The sequence below is a fragment of the Siphateles boraxobius genome, unplaced genomic scaffold, assembly GCF_051911475.1.
Source record: "Siphateles boraxobius isolate OS27281-9 unplaced genomic scaffold, OSU_SipBor_1 19, whole genome shotgun sequence".
NCBI lineage: Eukaryota > Metazoa > Chordata > Actinopteri > Cypriniformes > Leuciscidae > Siphateles > Siphateles boraxobius.
In genome coordinates this window covers 3303388-3325162 of record NW_027508799.1, presented here as the reverse complement: position 1 = coordinate 3325162, position 21775 = coordinate 3303388, and the positions used below count along the sequence as shown (strand labels likewise).

At 43.7% G+C, this 21775-nt stretch overlaps 1 protein-coding gene across 1 annotated transcript; it reads right to left on the bottom strand.

The window, feature by feature from the left end:
- Positions 1–562: 562 nt before the first annotated feature.
- Positions 563–18663, bottom strand: LOC143742412 (uncharacterized). The gene is made up of 7 exons (XM_077235262.1): positions 17394–18663; positions 17107–17186; positions 15472–15505; positions 12422–12472; positions 12175–12311; positions 11984–12058; positions 563–646 (listed from the first exon to the last, which is right to left on the bottom strand). Exons 1-7 carry the CDS (start codon positions 18661–18663, stop codon positions 563–565), a joined length of 1731 nt encoding a protein of 576 aa, XP_077091377.1.
- Between the last annotated feature and the right edge of the window lie 3112 nt (positions 18664–21775).

The window sequence follows — 21775 nt, the reverse complement described above, 5'->3', positions numbered from 1 at the left end:
AATGTTCGTCATTTGCATTTACATGTATTCATTTGGCAGACACTTTTATCCAAGGCTACTTACAAGTAGTACGCAGGGTGCAGCTATCACTGCAGAGCAAACAGGGGTAAGGTGCCTTGCTCAAGGACACTTCAGTCATTTCCTGCTGGCACTGAAAATCGAACCAGCGACCTGGTTACGAGTCTAACTCTAACCACTAGGCCATTTGTTTTATTTATATATATATATATATATATATATATATATATATATATATATATATATATATATATATATATATATATAATGTATATGTGTGTGTGTGAGAAAACATTGCAACAAGTATGGGACCAAGAACCAAAGTTTAATGTGTCCTTTTTCAAGTAAATTAACAACGCCATCAAAACACTAAATGTTTTGTGCCTGTCTCTTTCTCTTCTCTGTCAAACCCCTATTCCTGACAAAGTCTCTGATATTTTGTAATGAGCGATTAGACAAAGCAGGATGCTCAGCATTCTTGCACTGCTGGCAATCAATTTTAGTGGCGAGTTTGTAATGTGTAATGTGGTTTTAAAGTGTCTCATTACTGCTGCGATTTCAGATGGAGACCATTGTTGTTTTTGTTTCCTTCTGGCATCCTTCTTTTCACCAGGATTTTCAGAAACGCCTACAAAAGAGGAAAACAGATTCCTAGGATAAACACCATGATGACTAGATCTCATCTTCCTATTCTTCAAACCAGTCTAATAATTATCTTTAGTCTAGCCCATAGATATATATAACTAGATGCCGCCTTCAAGCGCTCCAGGCACGTGGATGTGTCTGCCATCTTGGAACGCTCCACATGTCAGTTGCTGCTGACGTCACTTACTGTTTGGTAAATATGCCACAACACTGTGTAGTAAAAACCGTCGTGATATAAATACCCCCCCAAAAATGGTATAACCTTTCACAGGTAAGTACATATTATTTATTTTGAGTGTTTATATCTATCAACTGATTATTAGTTGTTAAAAGTTTTTTAAATGATTGTATTATTTTGTTATGCTTGCTAACGTTCTTGTTTAGCAGTTTTAAAAATCTTAACGTCAACCAAAAATATTTAAAAGGGCTACTATTTTCATTAGCTTATGTGTAAAATTATTTAACATCAAAGATAACCTTAAAGGTGGGGTATGTGATTCTCTTTTTTGTAATTTTTTTCAAAATAACTTGAAATCCTATTCCTAACCCACTTACAGCCACTGAGTTAGAAGCACTGAAATGAAAATTAAGCTATTTAATCATCTGTGGAACAGGCAGGACTCGAAAAACACCCAGCCAATCATTTCCAAAATCACCTAGAATCATTGGAGAGTAAGTTCGTCAATCAAACGGCCGTACCGCACCCCCTCCCCCCAGCACGCGACCCCCTTCGTGCGCATACTCAAAGCTCGTGGCGCATGCGCATCTCGTCAGTAAAGCCGGTTACATGATTAGTAGTAAATCGTCATTACAATCTCTCGCGCATCTGAGTTTTCGCTCGTGCATGATTGCACGTCCATGTTCTTTGAATGGGTGGAGTCAGGGCCAGCATTGGAGGAAAGAAGGTAGGACCATTTGAATTGTATATTTTCAAAAATATGTTTTCCAAATCACATACCCCACCTTTAATCGTATGAAAATCATCTGCTTTAACTCTACGGCAGATGTAGACGATTATACACGTATATAGCTAGTCCTGGAGACTCATTCAGCTCGCTCTGTGCAGAACTGCTCGGCGTGGTTGCCAGATTGCTGTAACATTACATAGTATAACTTCCCTATCCTCAACACTATAACCTTACATTTATAATTTTAAAATTATGACATTTAAGACAGCTGGACAAAAAAAATTCTTTAACCTTTAAACCGCGGAAGAATAATGCACTGCAATAGTTTAAAAGTAGTGTAGTTTAGCAGGACTTGGCATCCCCAACTGCTTATACCGTTCCAATATGGCGTATGACCAACGTGTAGCGGCTCATAGAAACAGATGCTAATGCCGAGTTCACAATGCACGATTTTCGCTCGCCGACAGGTTTTGAGAAATCGCCGACAAATGCCCGAAATCACAGGCAAATCGGTGCTCGTTCTCGCGAGTGACAATCACGCAGTATGAATTCGAGCAAAGACGCGATCTGAGAGATTTGCCGACGAGTCGCCTACACCCGTGAGATATGTGGCATGCTAAATATCTGGGCCTGTCTGCGATTCAAAATCCTGCGTGAAAGTGTTCTGACTGAAAACTACATCGGCGATGACTGAGAGCCAATGAGAGAGCGAGATACAGAGCAGCGGGGAGTTCGGGAAGGAGTTATAGACTCTATAACTTAAGACTTATGACCAATATGATTTAAATTTATGACCTACACGAATTACGAAAAATAACTTCCTTTCAAAAGTCTTTTTTTTATTGACTTTCATTAAAAGTAACAAGTTTCATTATTTAAAGGTTCCATTTTCTTAAGAGTAACAAACTGAAGGCTCCCTTTTCCTAAGTATCAATAACACAGGAACAACACTTAACAATTATCACGATAATATATTCCTTTTACCTTAACAAAATTAATATCTTCATTGGAAAATTCATATCTTAGTTTCTGCATGTACTAATGGGGGATATTGTTTCAAGTCTTGAAACAGGTTTGTGTTGCCTGACTTAAATGGCACGTATCTTTATGGAATGTATGAAAAACAGTATAGCCTAAATACATTAAATACTGTAATTATATTCCATTATTCCTTTAATACATTGTCTACATTATTAATATAATACAATTCAATATGTATATCCCACATTTCATGGTGCAGTTAATATTACTAGGTAGGGGTGTAACGGTACATGTATTCGTATTGAACCGTTTCGGTACGAGGCTTCCGGTTCGGTACGCATAGAAACCGAATGATTCCTTGGACCATTTTTCCTGCCGATAAAATACGCGCTGGCGCGACGGCGCGACCACCACAACGGTGCGCAACATCAAATGGCAAGCGTAATGAAAGCGGAACGAAACTGCGCTACTCATTATGTGCTTCACGGACCGTTTATCAGTTCGGACCAGCAGCATCTGTGCAGCGCGAGCCGATCTCGATCAAGCGACACTGTTACAACACAGTGCTAAGATCCAGTAAGGAAAACATTTGAATTCGCCACTGAAGTAATAACATCGCTGCGAGATCTAGTGAGAAGAATTCACATTTCTCCGTTATTAACCGTAGATCTCTATTAGATCAAACAGCGCTGATGTGGAAACCAGGAGAAACATTGTGCCGTGAATGAACTAGTAATACTTTACGTCCACAGACCAGCAACATTCACCATGGATTTAATATAGTAACACTAACTGTAACCAGTTTGGCTGGAATAGTGAAATGCTTTCAAGTACTTCACACATCTTTTTCCAGCACTTCAAAAAACTCAAATATTATATAAATAAATATAAGAGTTCAGATGCAAACGCCTCTAAGTGCCATTTGAAATTTTCTTCTAGAATGATCATTTTTATGAAGCTTGTATATTTAAGTTCAGTAATTTCACTCAAATGACAATTAATAGGTAACCTTCATTGCCATTTAAGTGAAATTACTGAACTTCAATATACAAGCTTGATAAAAATGATCATTCTAGAAGAAAATTTCAAATGGCTTTTGCATCTGAACTCTTCATATATTTAAATGTTATTTTTAATGTGATGACCAAAACATTATTTGTTCATCCTTCAAAGATTACCCCCATTTATAAACCTGAAAGTTTCAAGATGTAGGAGAACGTCCTGGTTGCGTATGCAACCCACCGTTCCCTGAAGGAGGGAACGGAGGACGTAGTCGACGCCGACTGAAATGGGATCTCGCTAGAGAGCCTGTCTTCTTCGAGTACTATTGAACGAGCCAATGTAATTGGCGTGCGTGATTCGCATCACACACTCCGCCCCCGCGGCGCGGGTATAAATACGAAAGTGGATGCACGCACTAGTTGCTTTTCGCTGAGGAGCCGAGAGTAACCCGGGGTCAGCGGTGGTCCAGCGGTAGTGGCAAGGGGACTACGTCCTCCGTTCCCTCCTTCAGGGAACGGTGGGTTGCATACGCAACCAGGACGTTCCCTTTCAGTCGATAACGTCGGACGTAGTCGACGCCGACTGAAATGGGATCAACCATTGAACACGCCACTAACGCTGCCACCTTCCAGTGCCTAAACCAAAGCCTCCTGATGCCCCCACAAACTTAAGGTGGGGAAGGACAGGGCTTAGGCCAGGGAAGTCACTGCTGTTCCTACAGGACCACTGGGAAAGCGTTCCCCGTACGTTGGAAGGAAGGGACGCTGCGGAAGCCACATCCAACCCGAGGGAGGTAATGTGGAGAATACACATATGAACTGGGCGGAAACCGGGCAGTCTAACATATGGAATGTCACTGGGGTGGCTCCAGCCTAAGACGGGGGAGACACACCGGACAGTGACGGCAGAGAGACTCTGCCGAGGGAAGACACGGGCTCACCGCAGGGAGCCGTATCGTGGAAGAATACACATATGGGGTCACCGAAGGGACCGCAACATATGGACCCAGCCTAACACAGGTTCCACACTGCTTACGAGTGGTAGGCCTAACACCGGACGTTCCGCACGTCCGACATCGGAGGGGTGTGGAGGAACTCAACAGGGTTCAATTTTAAGGGAACTCAACTGGAGTAGAAAGGCGCACGTATCCAGTCCATAGGAGGGGAATGGCGCAGCAAGCCGACACTTGAACCGGGCTCACGGTGAAACTGGCTTCATAAGAAGGGAGCCCACGGGAAGCAGCGGTTCAACTAGGTGTCGTCCAGCCCCCAACTCTAGAATCTGTTTAGCAAAGTATATCGTCAACGCCCAGGCGGAGCACTTTACACTCATCATAGAGGGGCTCAACACCTAAGTGGACATGTTGCATCTCGGATCTTTGCCGAAATGAAGGCAAGCACTAAGTGCAACTTTGCATGGAAACAGCCTTCCCTCTCTGCTGAATTCCAACAGATATTTGAAGAGCTGGTCTGAGGTCTATGACTTGCATTCTGTACACGTCCAAGCGAACGGACAGGGAAGCCAGGGCTGGATCTGCCTCCTCCAGGGCAGCGCTTGCAGGCTCACCACCTACTCCTATTACGGGAGAGGTAGGAACCTTGGGCACAATCCGAGCCGGGGTCTCAGCTTGTGAGAGTTAGCCGGCCCAGACTCCAGGCACAATACGTTGACCGAAAGCGAGCAAGTCCCTACCCTCTAGTAGAGACCACGCGAGCAGGAGAACTGATATAACAGAATTTTTAACTCACTACCTGCAGTGGCTCAGGGGCGGTCTCTGCAGTGCAGTCGCACCAGGGACAAGGCCCAAGAGGATAAAGAGGGACACAAGGATTTACAAGACCTTGCTCCTCAGGAACCTGACGATCAGAACGTGCTTCTGCATACTTCTGCAACACGATGAGCGTCGTTTAAACACCGAGGCAACATCATTTTGCGGGTGAAGGAAAACAGCCTACTGCCACCCCTTTTGCAGGAAAGAGAGCACTGAAGTGATCGAAAGCTTTCAGGATCTCCTCTGGAGAGAAGACGCACTCAACGACTAGGTTCCACTTCTAAAGGCGTAAGCACGCTACCCCATTCTAGGGGGTGCTCGCAGAAGTGATGGTAACTATCACACATTCTTGTGATAGCCACCTGAACCTCCGCATTCAGATGTAAGACCGCCCGGAATCCCCGGGGGAAGAACGCGTGTGCCATCGTGCCCCGCCCCCGAAGAGTTTTCCGGGGAAGTCAGGAAGGCTGTTGATGGGAGCCAGGTCTTGTTGGGCCAATAAGGGGCAACTATGAAGACCTGTTCCTCTCCTGACTTGGCACGTAGGTGCAAGTGACGGGCGCAAAAGACAGGAGCATTGCTCAACACAACATGTGAAGATCACTGGGCTTCAGGAGCATTTTCTGCTCAGCACTTGGGTGTGACAAGTTCACTGAGCTTCAGGAGCATTCCTGCTCAACACCTGAGTGTGATAAACTCACCGAGCTTCAGGAGCATTTCTGCTCAACACTTGAGTACGAAGAACCTCACTGAGCGACAGGAGCATTTCTGCTCAGCACTTGAGTGTGACAAGTTCACTGAACTTCAGGAGCATTCCTGCTCAACACCTGAGTGTGATAAACTCACTGAGTTTCAGGAGCATTTCTGCTCAACACTTGAGTGCGAAGAATTTCACTGAACGACAGGAGCATTTCTGCTCAGCACTTGAGTGTGACAAGTTCACTGAGCTTCAGGAGCATTACTGCTCAACACCTGAGTGTGATAAACTCACTGAGCTTCAGGAGCATTTCTGCACAACACTTGAGTGCGAGGAACTTCACTGAGCACCAGGAGCATTTCTGCTCAGCACTGCGTGTGATGAATTCACTGAGCTACCTGTGATGGACTCACTGAGCTACAGGAGCATTGCTGCTCAACACCTGAGTGCGATGAACTTCACTGAGTTTCAGGAGCAATTCTGCTCAACATGAAGAGTGATGATTTCACTGACTTGCAGGCGCAAGGCGACCATGAGTCGCAGTCACTTTTAGAAGGCTCACTGGGGTTAAACGCATTTCTGCGGGCCCCTGGGGCAGCTGAGTCCCAGTGTTTGTCCAAGGGTAGTCCGCTCAGTTTACCCAAACACTGGCGGAAAAATAAAACCGGGGGGGCATTGAGCGGCCCCGGAATGGTCATGACCCAGCCGGACCCAGGGGATGGAGTCTCCACTTGCCCTGGCTATAACTGTCGTGAGGCTCGATGGCGGCACGATTGAGTAAGCGGGAGGAGTGGAACAAGGCGCCCTCAGAAGCGTCTGACTCCAAGGAGGAGTTGACGGGTGAGTTTGTGACATGCAGGGGAAGCTTGCGCAACGGTCGCAATGTCTAACAACTCGAGGCACGAATGCCCGTGTAGTCGGGGGTCGCCCAGGCCCCCGTTAAAACACGCCCTTTGTACATGGCCCCTCTGTTGAAGAGGGTTTGGCAGCAGACCGGGATGAACTATAGTCACACAGGGTGAGCTGCTCTGCCACGGTCACCTCGGGACTCGATCGTGAAGCTAGCGCTGAAGCGGTCACATATGGAGGGAGCCAAAGGCTGCGACTACCATATACCCCAGGAGCCTCTGAAAGTTCTTTCAGTGGGACCCTTTCTCACTTCAACACCAGCTGAACACATTCTCATTGGAGAGACATGTTGGACCGAGTACCTCTCCAAAACTAGAAAAGAGATACTCAGCCCGTGGGCGAGATTACTCTCTTCCAGTTGACCTGAAGACCCAACGGGCTCTGGAGCACTCGAGGGGAAGGACACTGTACTGATACTCCACCCTTAGACGCAACACACAGGATGGCCTGCGGTGCGGGAGGTAGAGATCTGAAGCACCTGTCTTTCAGGTCAAAGCTGCAGACCAATCTTGGGCCAAGATGGTCAAGACCCACCCCCTAGTAGCACGAAGAACGAGTTTACAACTGGCCTTCGTACCGGCTGGAGGAGCGGCTATATCAAATCCTTCGCCAGCAGGATAAGATAAGCACGCACAAGTCAGGAGCACTGCTCAACACTCGGTGTGATGAATATCACTGAATTTTCAGGAGCACGTCTGCTCAACACCTAATGTGATGACTATCACTGACTTGACCGGGGTAGCCGAGCCTGAGGTGGGGCAGCAAAGTAGAGAGAGTGGTGTTAGGGTGCTGTGCAACACTTACCTGTCTCCACAAGCGGCAGGGGGCGCGTGAGAAGGCGGATGACCGGGTCCTCGAACGCACCAAGCTGCCTGCTGGCGACCAAGGGGGAGCTGAGGGGTGTAAGGCTATACAGGGTCACACCCGCCAGACTGGCCCTCTTGGGACCCAGGAACAGATGAAATTGCTCTCTCTTTGAAGTGTGGGTACCGCTTGCTCCGCTTTCTTTTTTTTTTTTTTTTTTTAGGGAGCCAGCGGCGGAACAGACACACACACAAACAAAGGCTCCACCCGGCCCTCACCCGGGGGGAGGGAGTGATCGTGCCACTCCAAGAGCATCTCATCCATTCCTGGGCGGCCCGCTCCGGAATGCTTTCGCTGTCGCTTGCCACCTGGCTTGGCAGCGCCTGGAGCGGGCTGGGCGTCTCTACTGCGGCCGGCTCCATGCTGGGGCCTGGGTGGAGGCTGCTGCGGAGAGCCAGCAGGAGCGGCGGCCGGAGAACGCCCACTGCGACGAGCAGGCGGAGGAGCTGCCACCGGCGGCGGGTGGAGGCAGCAGCTGGCCACCGGGGCAGGATGTGCCGGATGACCTCCGTCTGCGCTTGAGCGGCAGAGAACTGTTTGATGCAGTTCTCCACCGCGTCGCCGACCAGCCCAACCTGGGAAATTGGGGAGACCAGGAACCGAACCTTGTCCGCATCCGCCATACCAACCAGGCTGAGCCAACGAAGGCGCTACTGGACCACCAAGGTGGACATCGCCAGACCGATCACGCACGCTACGACACCCGTACCCCGGAGGGTGAGGTAGGATGCAGTGCGGTGCTCACCTATGAGCGCACGGTCTGGATTACCCTCGTGCATGCCATGGGTGCCCTAGCCTGCAGCAACGCCATGGCACGCAAGAGGAAGGGGCTTGCCCACAGGCTTTGTAAGCTCTGCCCGTCGGAACAGACGAAACTCACAGGCCTTAGGGGGGAGACGAGGATCCCCCCAAAAGGCAGCGGCCGCCGGACACAGGTGCACCTGTGTCGACAGACCGCTCCAATGGAGGGACACCTCGCAACCCTTCACCGTTCCTCCATCAAGGGTAATGAGGGGGAAAAACTAGTCAGGCAGTTTCTGGCAGAGAAAGATGCTGTTCACCACCTGACAAGCTCTCCATGCATTTCGGGAAAGAAAGGCACTGGGGCGGCGAGCTGAGAACCAGCGCGGCCCGCCCCAAGATACCAAACTCCAGATTCCAACCGAGACTGAACGGGACACGGTGGAGGTTCCACTCGAGCCCGGCAGCCTCGGCGGCCCGTTTCAGCATAGCTGATAATTCTGGATCCGGCTCGGGCAACATTGACTCCCGGAGGGAGACAATGCAGCCGAGTCATCATCTCTAGAAGTCAGCTCACCCTCCGATGCTGCAATCGGCGTCCTGTCCTCCAGGGGAGCCCCGAGTGAAACCGCTGGCCCACCCATTACAGATGGACCAGCAGACAACACAGGAGGCTCCAGTGGTCAGAGAAAACATGAGCTGTCCACAAAAGCTGTCTCAGCGTGCTGTAAGCCAAACACGTGACACAACAGTTGTGACCATCAGAGAGAGACAGGGAACGACCGCACCCAGAAACGCACGGGCGGAATGACATCTTGAAAAAGACGCAAACGCACCCGTGTTGCTCTTTCAGAAAATAGGACCGTCACCAGTGCCGGAGCACACAGGGGAATGACCGCGGCAACACTGAACAGAGAACTGAAACAGTGAAGCACTCACTTTTCCGCCCTCTAACCAGCCATCAACACACACAAACATTTAGAAATTTGTTGCTGTTAAAACAGCAGTTGAGAGCTCAAAGCTCGCGATCACCGCTGCACTCGCGCTGTAGAACACCAGCACTGGGAGAGTCTTCCTGAAGAACACCGACACACTCGCTCGTTGTAGACAACAGCACTCTCAGAGACATCAAACGATCGGCTCCGAAGCGAAAGGCAACTAGTGCGTGCATCCACTTCCGTATTTATACCCGCGCCGCGGGGGCGGAGTGTGTGATGCGAATCACACATTACATTGGCTCGTTCAATAGTACTCGAAGAAGACAGGCTCTCTAGCGAGATCCCATTTCAGTCGGCGTCGACTACGTCCGACGTTATCGACTGAAAGGGAACTCACACTTATTTAAAAAATATTATTTCTTTTCACAAAGAGGAAATTTCTCTGGCATTTCTTATTTTTGCTGTATCGAAAACGTACTGAACCGTGACTTTAAAACCGAGGTACGTACCGAATCGTGATTTTTGTTTACCGTTACACCCCTATTACTAGGCCAATGTTACAGTAAATCCATGGTAAATGACACCTATTTGTAGACGAAAAAGCCTTCTGACTGTACCGTTGCGCACAGTGTTTCTCCTATTCGTCAGCGCTATCATCTGCCTTTAAACTGGTTTAAATCACTGAGACATTTGTGTTCTTCGCTGAACTCAAGCGCTTCTCACTGGATCTTGTGACGAGGCCAACCAGAGTAAACGCGTCTGCTCTAGTGAGTTCGCGCTGCGCTGCCGTTTGGACTTTGAGCCGAGCGGATAAACAGTCCGTGAGGCGGGCGCGGTTCAAATGAGTTTTGTTCCGCTTTTGGCGCATAAACATTATCGAACATTTATCGAACTCTTGATATCGTTTTATAGAGAAAAAATTATATCGCGATAATGAATAAATGAGCATATCAATTTAAGACGTGGCTAAATGTAATTTATAGGGATGGCCCGATAGCGATACTGGCATCGGGGATCGGCCCGATACTGTCCTCATATACTCGTACTCATAAAAAATTGCCGATACCACGCACCGATACCACGTACATTTTGCAAAACGAAACTGGCCGCCGCGAGTGCTTTGTTGAGGTGAACTGAGGCATAGGAGAGTATAATGTCGGCAGTTTGGGCTCATTTCAAGATAAAGGATGATGACAACAGCAAGGCAGACTGTAAGTTATGTTCAGCTAAGGTGTCGAGAGGGAAGCAATCTAATTAAACATGTGAAGATGCATCATAGCGCTGAATTCAGTTTAGTAAAGCTAAAGCAACTCAGCAGCCAACATTAACAGGTTTTACTGAAGCACGAGAAGATGCGAGATAATCCACGGGCACTAAAAATAAGGAATTGCTAGGCCTGTAAATCAATAGTCAAATAGTCAAATCGATATTTCCCGACACTATCCTCGGGCCGGGCCCTTGAGAGACGTGCACTCCCAACGCAAAAGAGTGCGGCGCGGCACTAGATTTGATGGCCGAGTGCGAGCGCGGGCGGTAATGCACTCACTCTGTGTGTGCGGGTTGCGGGAGAGTAAAACGATTCGTGGGACTCCCGCAAACTAGAAATATCTATGAATAAAACATATAAAAACAAATAGATTTTTATTCATCTGTTGCAGACAAGCAACAAGAACAACTAAAACAAAATAGAAACGATTTACAGGCCAGAGTTTCTATTCATAACATGGCTGCAGCGTTGGCCGATGTAGCCAATCACAGACATATGTGTTGATTTCTTGAACGCAATGGCCAATCAGAAGCATTTAAGATAGACTCCCCTCACCGCTCAAACAGACTTTTGTTCAGTGCTGAATTCTGTATGCTGGCAAATCCTCTAATTATAACAAACAAAGTGTGGATATTATGAAAGATTCATTGTGCAGTCAGCTTCATTGATAATTATAGAGATGTGTGAGATCGCGATGAACTGTCAGCTTATTAGGAATTATTAAGGGAGCGCACTTTGCGCGCTTTCAGTCATGCCAAACCATGCACGCAGTAGCTGCTTGCTTTTATGTTAAATTAACAGTGGTTTGTGTGTTAATACATTTATTATTTTACTCATTATTATTTACTTTTAGACTTGTTAAAACAAGCAGAGAAGAAAATAAAAACAGTCTTCTAACCTGTGTTCTGAAATAGTCTTCTGCATGTCTTCTTTTCTGGGAGCCTATAGTTACTTTTGCGGTAGAAATATCGGTACTCGGTATCGGCAAGTACACAAATGTAAATACTCGTACTCGTATCGGTTTGAAAAAAAAAATGGTATCGGGCCATCCCTAGTAATTTATGACCTTGTATGGAAAATCCGGACCGTTTTATGACTTTTTATGGCCTAAAATTCTTCTTATTAAATTTAAGACGTTTTATGACTCCGCGGAAACCCTGTAGACTACATATAAAACAGAAAACAAAGTACAAACATTTGCTTGACCAGCAGCAACAGCAGAACATTGCAAAATTTATTTACCCCAACAGTCCTTTCTCCCCGCGTCTCCCCAACAATTTCCTCCTGCATAATCTGTTTTTCTTTTTCTCCTTTTCGCTGCAGATCAGCGCACAGACAATTTGGATCGCAAACTTCTTGCAGGCTATCATTTTTAATAACAATTCCAGTCTCACGCACATGTAATCTTGCGCTATTTCCTTATCACTTCTCACGTGTGTTTGTGAAACGTAGTTTGCGAACCAGACAGAAGTTGTTGGAGATTCTTTCTTTTGTAAAGTCATGCAGTGTGAAACCTCCTGATCCAGTGTGCAGATGGGCCCAGATGGGCTTTCTAAGGCAGCGTCATCATCTATGAAAGGAATAATAAAATACTGTAACATACAGTATGCACTGCTTGGTCTACATGAACTGAATCAAACCTTGCTTAACATGCTAGTTAAATGAGATAAATGCCCATACCATCTGAGGTGCCTGGAAGATCCTCAACAGGTCGCCTTACTCGCTTTAGTGCTGTGGTATGAATAATATAGTTTACTATTAAGGTTATGGTGTCACATGTTTATTTATATACAAGCATAAAGTAGAGAAAACACCATGATGACTAGATCTCATCTCCCTATTCTTTCAACCAGTCTAATAATTATCTTTGGTCCATCAGCAGTCAGTTCTCAGCTCCACACACACAGGAACTTAGTCCAAACATATCTACAGCCAGAAACCTCCTCTCTTCCTTCTCGACACTCACAGAGGCAGAAGTATCTAAACTTCTCCACTCCAGTCATCCTACCACCTGCCCTCTAAACCCCATCCCCTCTCAACCTACTTCAAGCAATCTCTCCTACACTTTTACCAGCACTCAAACGCATCAACACATCTCTCAGCACAGACATTTTCCCCACCACATTCAAGCAGGCTCGGGTAACCCCAGTGCTTAAAAAAACTCACATTAAGCAATTCCCTTATAGATAGCTACCAGAGCCGGACAGTAACGGAGTACATTTACTTGAGTACAGTACTTGAGTACAATTTTGAGGGATCTGTACTTTATTCGAGTGTCATTTTTGGGGATTACTCATGACTTTACAATATTTGCCTCTCAAATGTACTTGAGTACTCTTTACTCCACTACATTTCTATCCATAACCGCGAGTACCCGTTACTTCTAAAAACAAAAAAATAAATAAAAAAAAGGAAAAAAGAAAAATCTCGGAAACCCTGAATTTGTTGTTTCCCTCTCAAACGTGATTGGATTGTGCAGGCGCCACTGATTGAGACAGCCTATCAGCAATCACCTTCAGCTTTCCGCCAAAGTCAACTCCATGGTCAGATTTAGATAAGAGACGAAACAGGTTCAAATGTGGGTGCAAAAAATCCATTAAAACTCTAGCAGAGGTTTGTCAGAGCGTTGCCATTTGTGCATTGCTTTGTGGGCAAGAGAGAAATGTTAAATAAAGCAACATGGTAAAAAGATGAAAATGACTTGAATTAACTTTCAATTCCTTTTAGATTATCATAGGTATTAACATTAACATTTTTCATAACTCCATGTAGGACGTTTCTGTACATAAATGTAAGCACGGATCGCGTTCCTACCCCGAAGTGATAAAATAAAATTCTGTATCAAATTTATAGGCAAAGACAAGTATTTTGTTTAGGCATGGTTTGTAGGGAATTACAAACCTGCGCACATATATTCGAACACACATAACTATAGAATCAATTCTTAACGCGCATGTGAACGCCATCAGCGTTTATCACAGGTTCAGTTTAAAGTCTGTTTAGAGAGAACGGTGTCGTCTTACCGGCCCCTAATTTAATAACAAATGATCATTTTGACGGAAGTGAAGCAATCAAAACTTACTTTAGCTGGAAATAACATTATTCAAGAATCGCTATAAAGCCAAAACAATCTGTTACCTTAAATTATGTTTATCTCTGTAAAGCTGCTTTGAAACAATCTACATTGTTAAAAGTGCTATATAAATGAAGATGACTTGACTTGACACTGTGGCAGTAGTAATGCAATATTTAGAAAATTTACTCTTGTACTCTTGATACTCAAGTACTTTTAAAAACAAGTACTTCAGTACTTTTACTTAAGTAGACATCTGACTGTTGTACTTTTACTTTTACTTGAGTAAAATTTAGCAAGGGGTATCTGTACTTTTACTCAAGTAACGAAGCTGTGAACTCTGTCCGCCTCTGATAGCTACAGACCAGTCTCTCTACTTCCATTCATAGCGAAACACTTGAACGAGTTGTTTTCAACTAAGTATCATCCTACCTCTCACAGAATAAGCAGCTGGATCCCAAACAACCTGGTTTCAAGAAAGGCCATTCAACCGAGTCTGCATTACTGTCGGTTACCGAAGCACTACGGATTGCTAAAGCTGCCACCAAATCATCAGATCCTTCTGTCCACCCTCTCATCTCTGGGCATCACAGGAACTCCTCTTCACTGATTCGAGTCCTATCTCACAGGTAGGCCTTTCAGGGTTGCCTGGAGAGGGGAGGCATCCAAAGAGCATCAACTGACCACCTAGGTTCCTCACGGTTCAGTTCTTGGACCGCTCCTCTTGTCCATTTACACTACATCACTGGGACCCATCATACAGGCACATGGTTTATCCAATAATTGCTATGCTGATGATACACAGCTCTACCTCTCCTTTCAACCAGATGACCCCACAGGAGCCACACGAATCTCAAACTGCCTGGTAGACATCTCGGCATGGATTAAAAAACATCACCTACAGCTCAATCTAGCAAAGACTGAGCTTCTTGTCCTCCCTGCCAATCCGTCTCTACAGCACGATTTCACCATCCAGCATGGTTTTTCATCAATTACCCCTTCGAGGTCAGTCAGAAATCTAGGAGTAACCTTTGACGACCAACTGACCTTCACAGACCACATTACAAAGACAGCTCAATCATGCAGGTTTGCACTACACAACATCAGGAAGATCAGGCCTTTCCTAACTGAGCATGCAACACAACTTCTCATCCAGGCTCTGGTCATTTCTATGCTGGATTACTGCAATGCTCTTTTGGCTGGACTTCTAACATGTGTAATCAAACCTCTACAAAATGATCCAGAATGCTGCAGCTCGTCTGGTCTTCAACGAGCCCAAAAGGGCCCATGTCACACCTCTCTTCATCTGTCTGCACTGGCTAAAACTCGCTGCTCGCAACAAGTTCAAGGCGTTGACACTTGCTTACAGATGTACCACAGGCTCAGCCCCCTCCTACTTTCACTCGCTCCTACGAGTCTACGTCCCTACCAGAAGCCTACGATCAGTCAATGAGCGACAGCTCATGGTACCATCACAGAGAGGCACAAAATCACTTTCCAGAACATTCTCATTCACTGTTCCTTGCTGGTGGAATAAAGTGATCAAAAGTGATCCAGACCAAAATCTAGATTATATAAGTCACTGATTTTTAGCTTCGACTAACATTTATATATCCTTAAAATGGATTAGTAGTTAAAAACTTCCGTCTTGTCTTACCTGCAGATGGGCTTTCTAAGGCAGCGTCATCATCTATGAAAGGAATAATAAAATACTGTAACATACAGTAGGCACTGCTTGGTCTACATGAACTGAATCAAACCTTGCTAAACATGCTAGTTAAATGAGATAAATGCCCATACCATCTGAGGTGCCTGGAAGATCCTCAACAGGTCGCCTTACTCGCTTTAGTGCTGTGGTATGAAAAACATGTGACACCATAACCTTAATAGTAAACTAAAATAATTTATATACAATTATAAAGTAGAGAAAACACCATGATGACTAGATCTCATCTCCCTTTTCTTTTAACCAGTCTAATAATTATCTTTGGTCTAGCCTTGTTTGAATGATTGCTAGTCTTGACTAAAGTGTTGAGTGGCTGTTTTGGCCTGCTGGTTTTTTATTAGGGAAGTAGGTTTGTAGGTAGATTTTACCATTCTTGTAAGATTAATGTTTAATTGCTTTCCCACCTTGGGATGTTAATAGTATATGTACTGTATATATACCTAGCCTGGGTTTCCCCATGCTGCCTTGCAGCAGCATGATTTTATTCACGCTGCTAGGCAGTCTGGATTCCATGGACCAGATTTACGCCTCAGCGAGGGGACCAATCACAGAACGGGGAGGGAGCAGCAAGACGATGACGACGTCAATGCGACACACCAAAGCAGTTTGTTTATACCTACGGAGCCAACATGGCAGCAGACGCGAAGTTACCTTTCGATGCAGCCTTAAGGCCGTTTCACACCGCAAGCGTGAGCGGCACTCCAATCTATTAGTTTCAGTCATGTGAAATGGCCGTTAGATACACGCCATCGTGTACACATAAATCTCTGACCCATTGTCTAATTTCTGTCGCTCTACATGCGTCATCTGGTATAATTGAAACGATTGGCTATGCGCTACGTACAGGCGCATTTGATAGACATTCTTAGCACCCAATAAACGGCTCTGGGCATTCGTAAACCACGCCTCAAATACAAGAATATTAACATTTGGGTCTGACGTTAGCCAGGCTAATATACACCGATCATAATTGAACATTATGACCCCCCCTTCTAATATTATGTTGGTCCAACTTTTGCAGCTCCGTACGCAATAAACTGATACACTGTGTATTCTGACACATTTCAATCAGAACCAGCATGAACTTCAGCAGTTTGAGCTTCAGTAACTCATCTGTTGGATTGGACCACACAGGTCAGCATTCGCTCCCCACATGTATCAATGAGCCTTGGCTGCCTATGACCCTGTTCCTGATTCACAACTGTTCCTTCCTTGGACCACTTTTGAACGATACTAACCACTGCACACTGGGAACATCCACAAGAGCTGCAGTTTTAGAGATGCTCTCACCCAGTCGTCTAACCATCCCAATTTGGCCCTTGCCAAACTCGCTCTTTACACTTACTAATTTTTCACAATTCTAACATCAACTTTCTGGACAAAATGTTCACTTCCTGACGAATATATCCCACCCACTAATAGGCGCCATGGAGAAGAGATAATCAGTGTTATTCACTTCACCTGTCAGTGGTCATATTGTTATACCTGATCGGTGTACATAGTGGTGTATCATATGGTAAACTTGACTTTAATGATTTGCCATTTGTATGTTTATGCACTTTTTCCAATTTCACTTTGTGTTAGTTGATCTGTCTCCTGAGCATCACTGTCATCACTTGGATTAGAATTGGTTAAGTCTAGGTTTTCTAACAAAAAAACAAACAATTTGAGTGTTAAGTTAAGTATAGCATATGTCAGGAGCAAATAAAATAATCACATAATGACCATTCAGAAAACTATTACTTTGGTAAAGATATATTGCCTGTATTAGCCAATACAGTTGATAAACTTTACAATACAATGTACTATAAACCATACACTAAACTAATTTTTTTTTACTTTAATAGACTTACCTTCAATGTCAATTTCTTCTAGTGTTTTGCCTTGAAGACTTCTAAGAGAACCTTTCTCCATGGCAAGTAGAAGTTTAGAAATTTTGGCCAGCTGGGCTGTAGCCTCTGGAAGCCTGTAATATTCTCTGTGGACACATATATCATGGCCCAAGAAGTCTGCAACTTGATCCAACTCATGGTTTTTTAAGTTCAGGACCTGTGATAAAGTTGCAACATGTTTTCGCAACTGAGTTGACCGGAGGAGCTCAGGGTTCTGAGCACCACACTCATCTGCGTAAATCCTGAGACAGTCTTGTCCTCTATACGCAATCAAACAGCTGGGTCTTGCAAAAAGAAATGTATTGTCTTGTGGAACTCCACACTCTTGTCTTTTGCTTATGAGAAGTGTTAAAGCGTCGACCATGTGTGGCGATAGCAATACTGCCACTTTAAACCCCTTTTTACCCCTAATCTCTACTCGACTAAAGTGTGTACAAAGTTTCTGCTCAAACGCTGTAAGGCCAACAGCAACATCTTTGTGAAGATGAGCTGTGTCCCTCTCTAAGAAACTTTTTAAGTGCATCCTTGCAACTTCTCCTCCACGCCTTCGATTGAACAGAATAATTTTGGCAAGAGTCGATCTGCACAGTTCTCCATAGACTTGTGTGGATGCAGTCTTCTTCAAGTTGTCAGAAGGTAAATCAGCAACCATTTCAAGATGTTGATGAAGACGCTGAACATCTTCAGTAAACGGGAGGGTGGATGGTTTATTAAAATGTCCTTCATGTAATGTGGTTAAAGCTCCATGAGACACAAGTTCCGACCACTTAGAATTATACAACTTTTTGAAATTCTGGGTTGACTTAATCCTTGCATCATCTTCAGCCATTAACGCTCTACAGTGTATGATATCACATAACTTGTTCAAAGAGTGACCCAGCTTAAGCGCAAGGCTTGGAGTGTGGTAAGTGTGTTTTGCTGCATCATACCCAGATACTCTTTTGACAGCCTGTGTAACAATCCCAAAATGTTCAGGCTTAACAGCATCCTCAATCGTATGCAATGAAAATTTCTTTCTCAGGATCAACAAAAGCCTTCCAACCTCTCTTAGCTTCTGTCGTATGTAATCATATTTAGACGGATCTTGGCCATGTTTATTTAAAAATGATTGTGCCAGCTGTAGGATAGTGAAATCACTCCGCACAGCAGCAGAGATGTCATCATCTTTCATTGGTGTTAGGAGTTTCCAAACACTCTGTGAAGTTTTCTGACACAGAACTGAATCAGACATTGTCGCTAAAGCCAGTACCTTATTTCTTCCTGGTTGTTCCTGATCCACTGACTTAGAAGGACAGTTCCGTACATGTCTCCACAGATCTCTGCGTAGGAACACTGCATGGCAATACATGCAATTCACATAATCATTTGGATTGTAATTGTTCTTCGGTTTACGTTTGAGTTTTAATTGCCCCGATCCACTGGCTAAAACACTTGCATTATGATCATAATTTCCTTTATTTCGTAGTTTGTCCAGCAGGTTTTTACGTTCCTTGGAATGCTTCGGCAAGGCCAGAGCCCTAGCAACATCCACATTTGTGTTTTCATGAATTTTTAAGTGTCTTGTGAATTTCGATTGGGGCTTTCCACAAATATAACAGTAATTCTTATGTCCTGAAGTGATTATTTCAGAGGACGGTACTGATGGACCTTCCCCACATTCTGTGGTATCCTCAGCCCTATTTTCAAAGTTGGAGAGTGGTTTAGGACACTCCAGTTCTGAAGACACCATGTCCGATTCCGAAAACCACTGGGAACGTAGTCCTTATCTGAGTCCTCACTAGATAATGCTTCTTCAAAATTCTATAATAAAAAACAAATATTTATTAATTATAAATATAGCTATTTACAACCTTTTAAAAAAAACTATTAGTGAAATATTCTTATAAAGATTATTTGATAAAATTCACTTACTGATATAAATGAGTCAGGGTAAGGCGTCACATTTTTGTTGTAGCAAGATTTATGCCAGAAACATGAGCAAACTAGATAGAATAATAAATATATGTTTGGTTCTTGAGATTTGCTATAAATTAGATAGTATCTACCAAAAGGGTTAGGAAATTAATAAATAAATAGATACTGGTAACACATTACCGTACACATTACAGTATATTTTACTAGTCAAAACATAGTACTTACTCTTACACTTTACACCAATCCACTTAAATGCAGAATAGGGCCCATTACAGATGGCACATTTATCCAAGCTTGACACCGCTGAAAAATTGATGTCATGTTTGCAAATCTGTTGAAAACAAAAATTCTTAAAAATAAAGTCTATTAAAATATTAAATTAAAATTAATGTAAACTTCAAATAGATATTAGAAGTTTAACTAAAAGGTTTGGGTTTAAATCAATTAAATACCATAACCAATGTATGTTTTATTTTTTTCAGTAAGAAAAAAAAATATTAGTAAATATTAATGGCCCAGTCTTGCTGTACTCCGAGAAACCTGGATATTCACACATATCCCAATCTCACTGAGGGAACCTAAACCTAGATCTTCACCCAACCCCCACAACATGACATACACAGTAAATATGAGGACATAAAACATAACACATATCCCATTCTGACTGAGATAACCTAAACCTGGATCTTCAACCAACCCCCACAACATGACATACACAGTAAATATGAGGGCATAAAACACAACACACATCCCATTCTGACTGAGATAACCTAAACCTAGATCTTCACCCAACCCCCACAACATGACATACACAGTAAATATGAGGACATAAAACACAACACATATCCCATTCTGACTGAGGTAACCTAAACCTGGATCTTCACCCAACCCCCACAACATGACATACACAGTAAATATGAGGACATAAAACACAACACACATCCCAATCTGACTGAGGTAACCTAAACCTGGATTCTTCACCCAACCCCCACAACATGACATACACAGTTAAATATGAGGACATAAAACACAACACATATCTCAATCTGACTATAGTAACCTAGACCTGGATCTTCACCCAACCCCCAGTGCTCGACAGTGAGAGTGATCCAGTCCCATCTGTCACTGAAAATAGATGCTTACAAACAAACGTATTTAGATTTTTTTTAATGAAATTTATAAATATTTAAATATTTATTGGGATTACTAACTTTTTAATTATAATTTTAAGATGTCTTAAATATTGGGGATGATAGAAAAGACTATGATTTCATTAAATATGAGCACAGCGTTTCAAAGTATAAAAACGTGACGCTGTTGCACATTCTGTAGAAACCGTTCATAGCAGTTTGCATTCAATTAATTCTGTGCGTTTATACCAACTTGTACTTTTAATGAGTTATGACTGTTAATATTGTAATATATTGTCGATGGTTGTTTTTCTCCCTAGTCATTTTTTTAGCGACGGTTTGTCAGGAAATATCAGATAGCGTAATGTTGCGATTAACCCATCAGAATTAATTATTTCTGAGTAATAAAAGTCTGCCATATATTTTATTTGCAAGTTTTAAATAAATACCAGAACAACTAATATTATTGACTTTATTTCAGATCCAAGTGATGATGGAGATAGGTAAATACATATATCAGCAAAGTGAAGTCCTGTTCATCCTATTTTTGGATCTAGTCGAGATAATTATGCAAATATGAATTACTCTGAAATAAATGTCTATGCAGCTGTAATTCTGATTCAATTGAAGATGACAACATTTGGAATCAGCCAGATGTGAGATCACGTTTTTACATTTGTACACTTATAAGGGTTGTACTAGTGCAAAATTCATGTATTCATTGAACTCACTTACTGCATTGAAATGTATTATTTTCTCCCCTCAGATGTCTCTTGATGACCATGAAGGCAAAGACAGTGCCCCTTATTCAAGTTTGGACTCTGACTTTGAGGTGCGTTCAAAGTTTTTGCATCTGAGAAATAGGGGTCTTACGTGATGTTTAGGGTGATCACTCAGTGCCAAGACAGAAGACACGAGTTGTGCTTATGAAGCTAAATATTAAGTTGTCTTTATAAAAAAAAAACTTTTTTTTTCTTTTCTTTTTTCTTTTCAGCACGCTGTAGATGACAGTGATAAGGAAGAGTGGAGACTGAACGATGAACCTCAAGTAGGATAGCGTCTCGGTTATGCATGTAACCCTCGTTCTTTGAACGAGGGAACGGAGACGTAGTTGACTGATTGGGATCTCGTTTAGGGAGCCTGTTATCTGCAAGTACTGTTAAAACGAGCCAATGCACATTGGCATGCGTGAAATGCATCAGACACTCCGCCCCCGCGTTGCGGGTATAAATATGGAAGTGTATGCATGTACTAGTGGTTTTCCCTGAGGAATTGAGTGTAACTCGGAGTCAGCGGTGG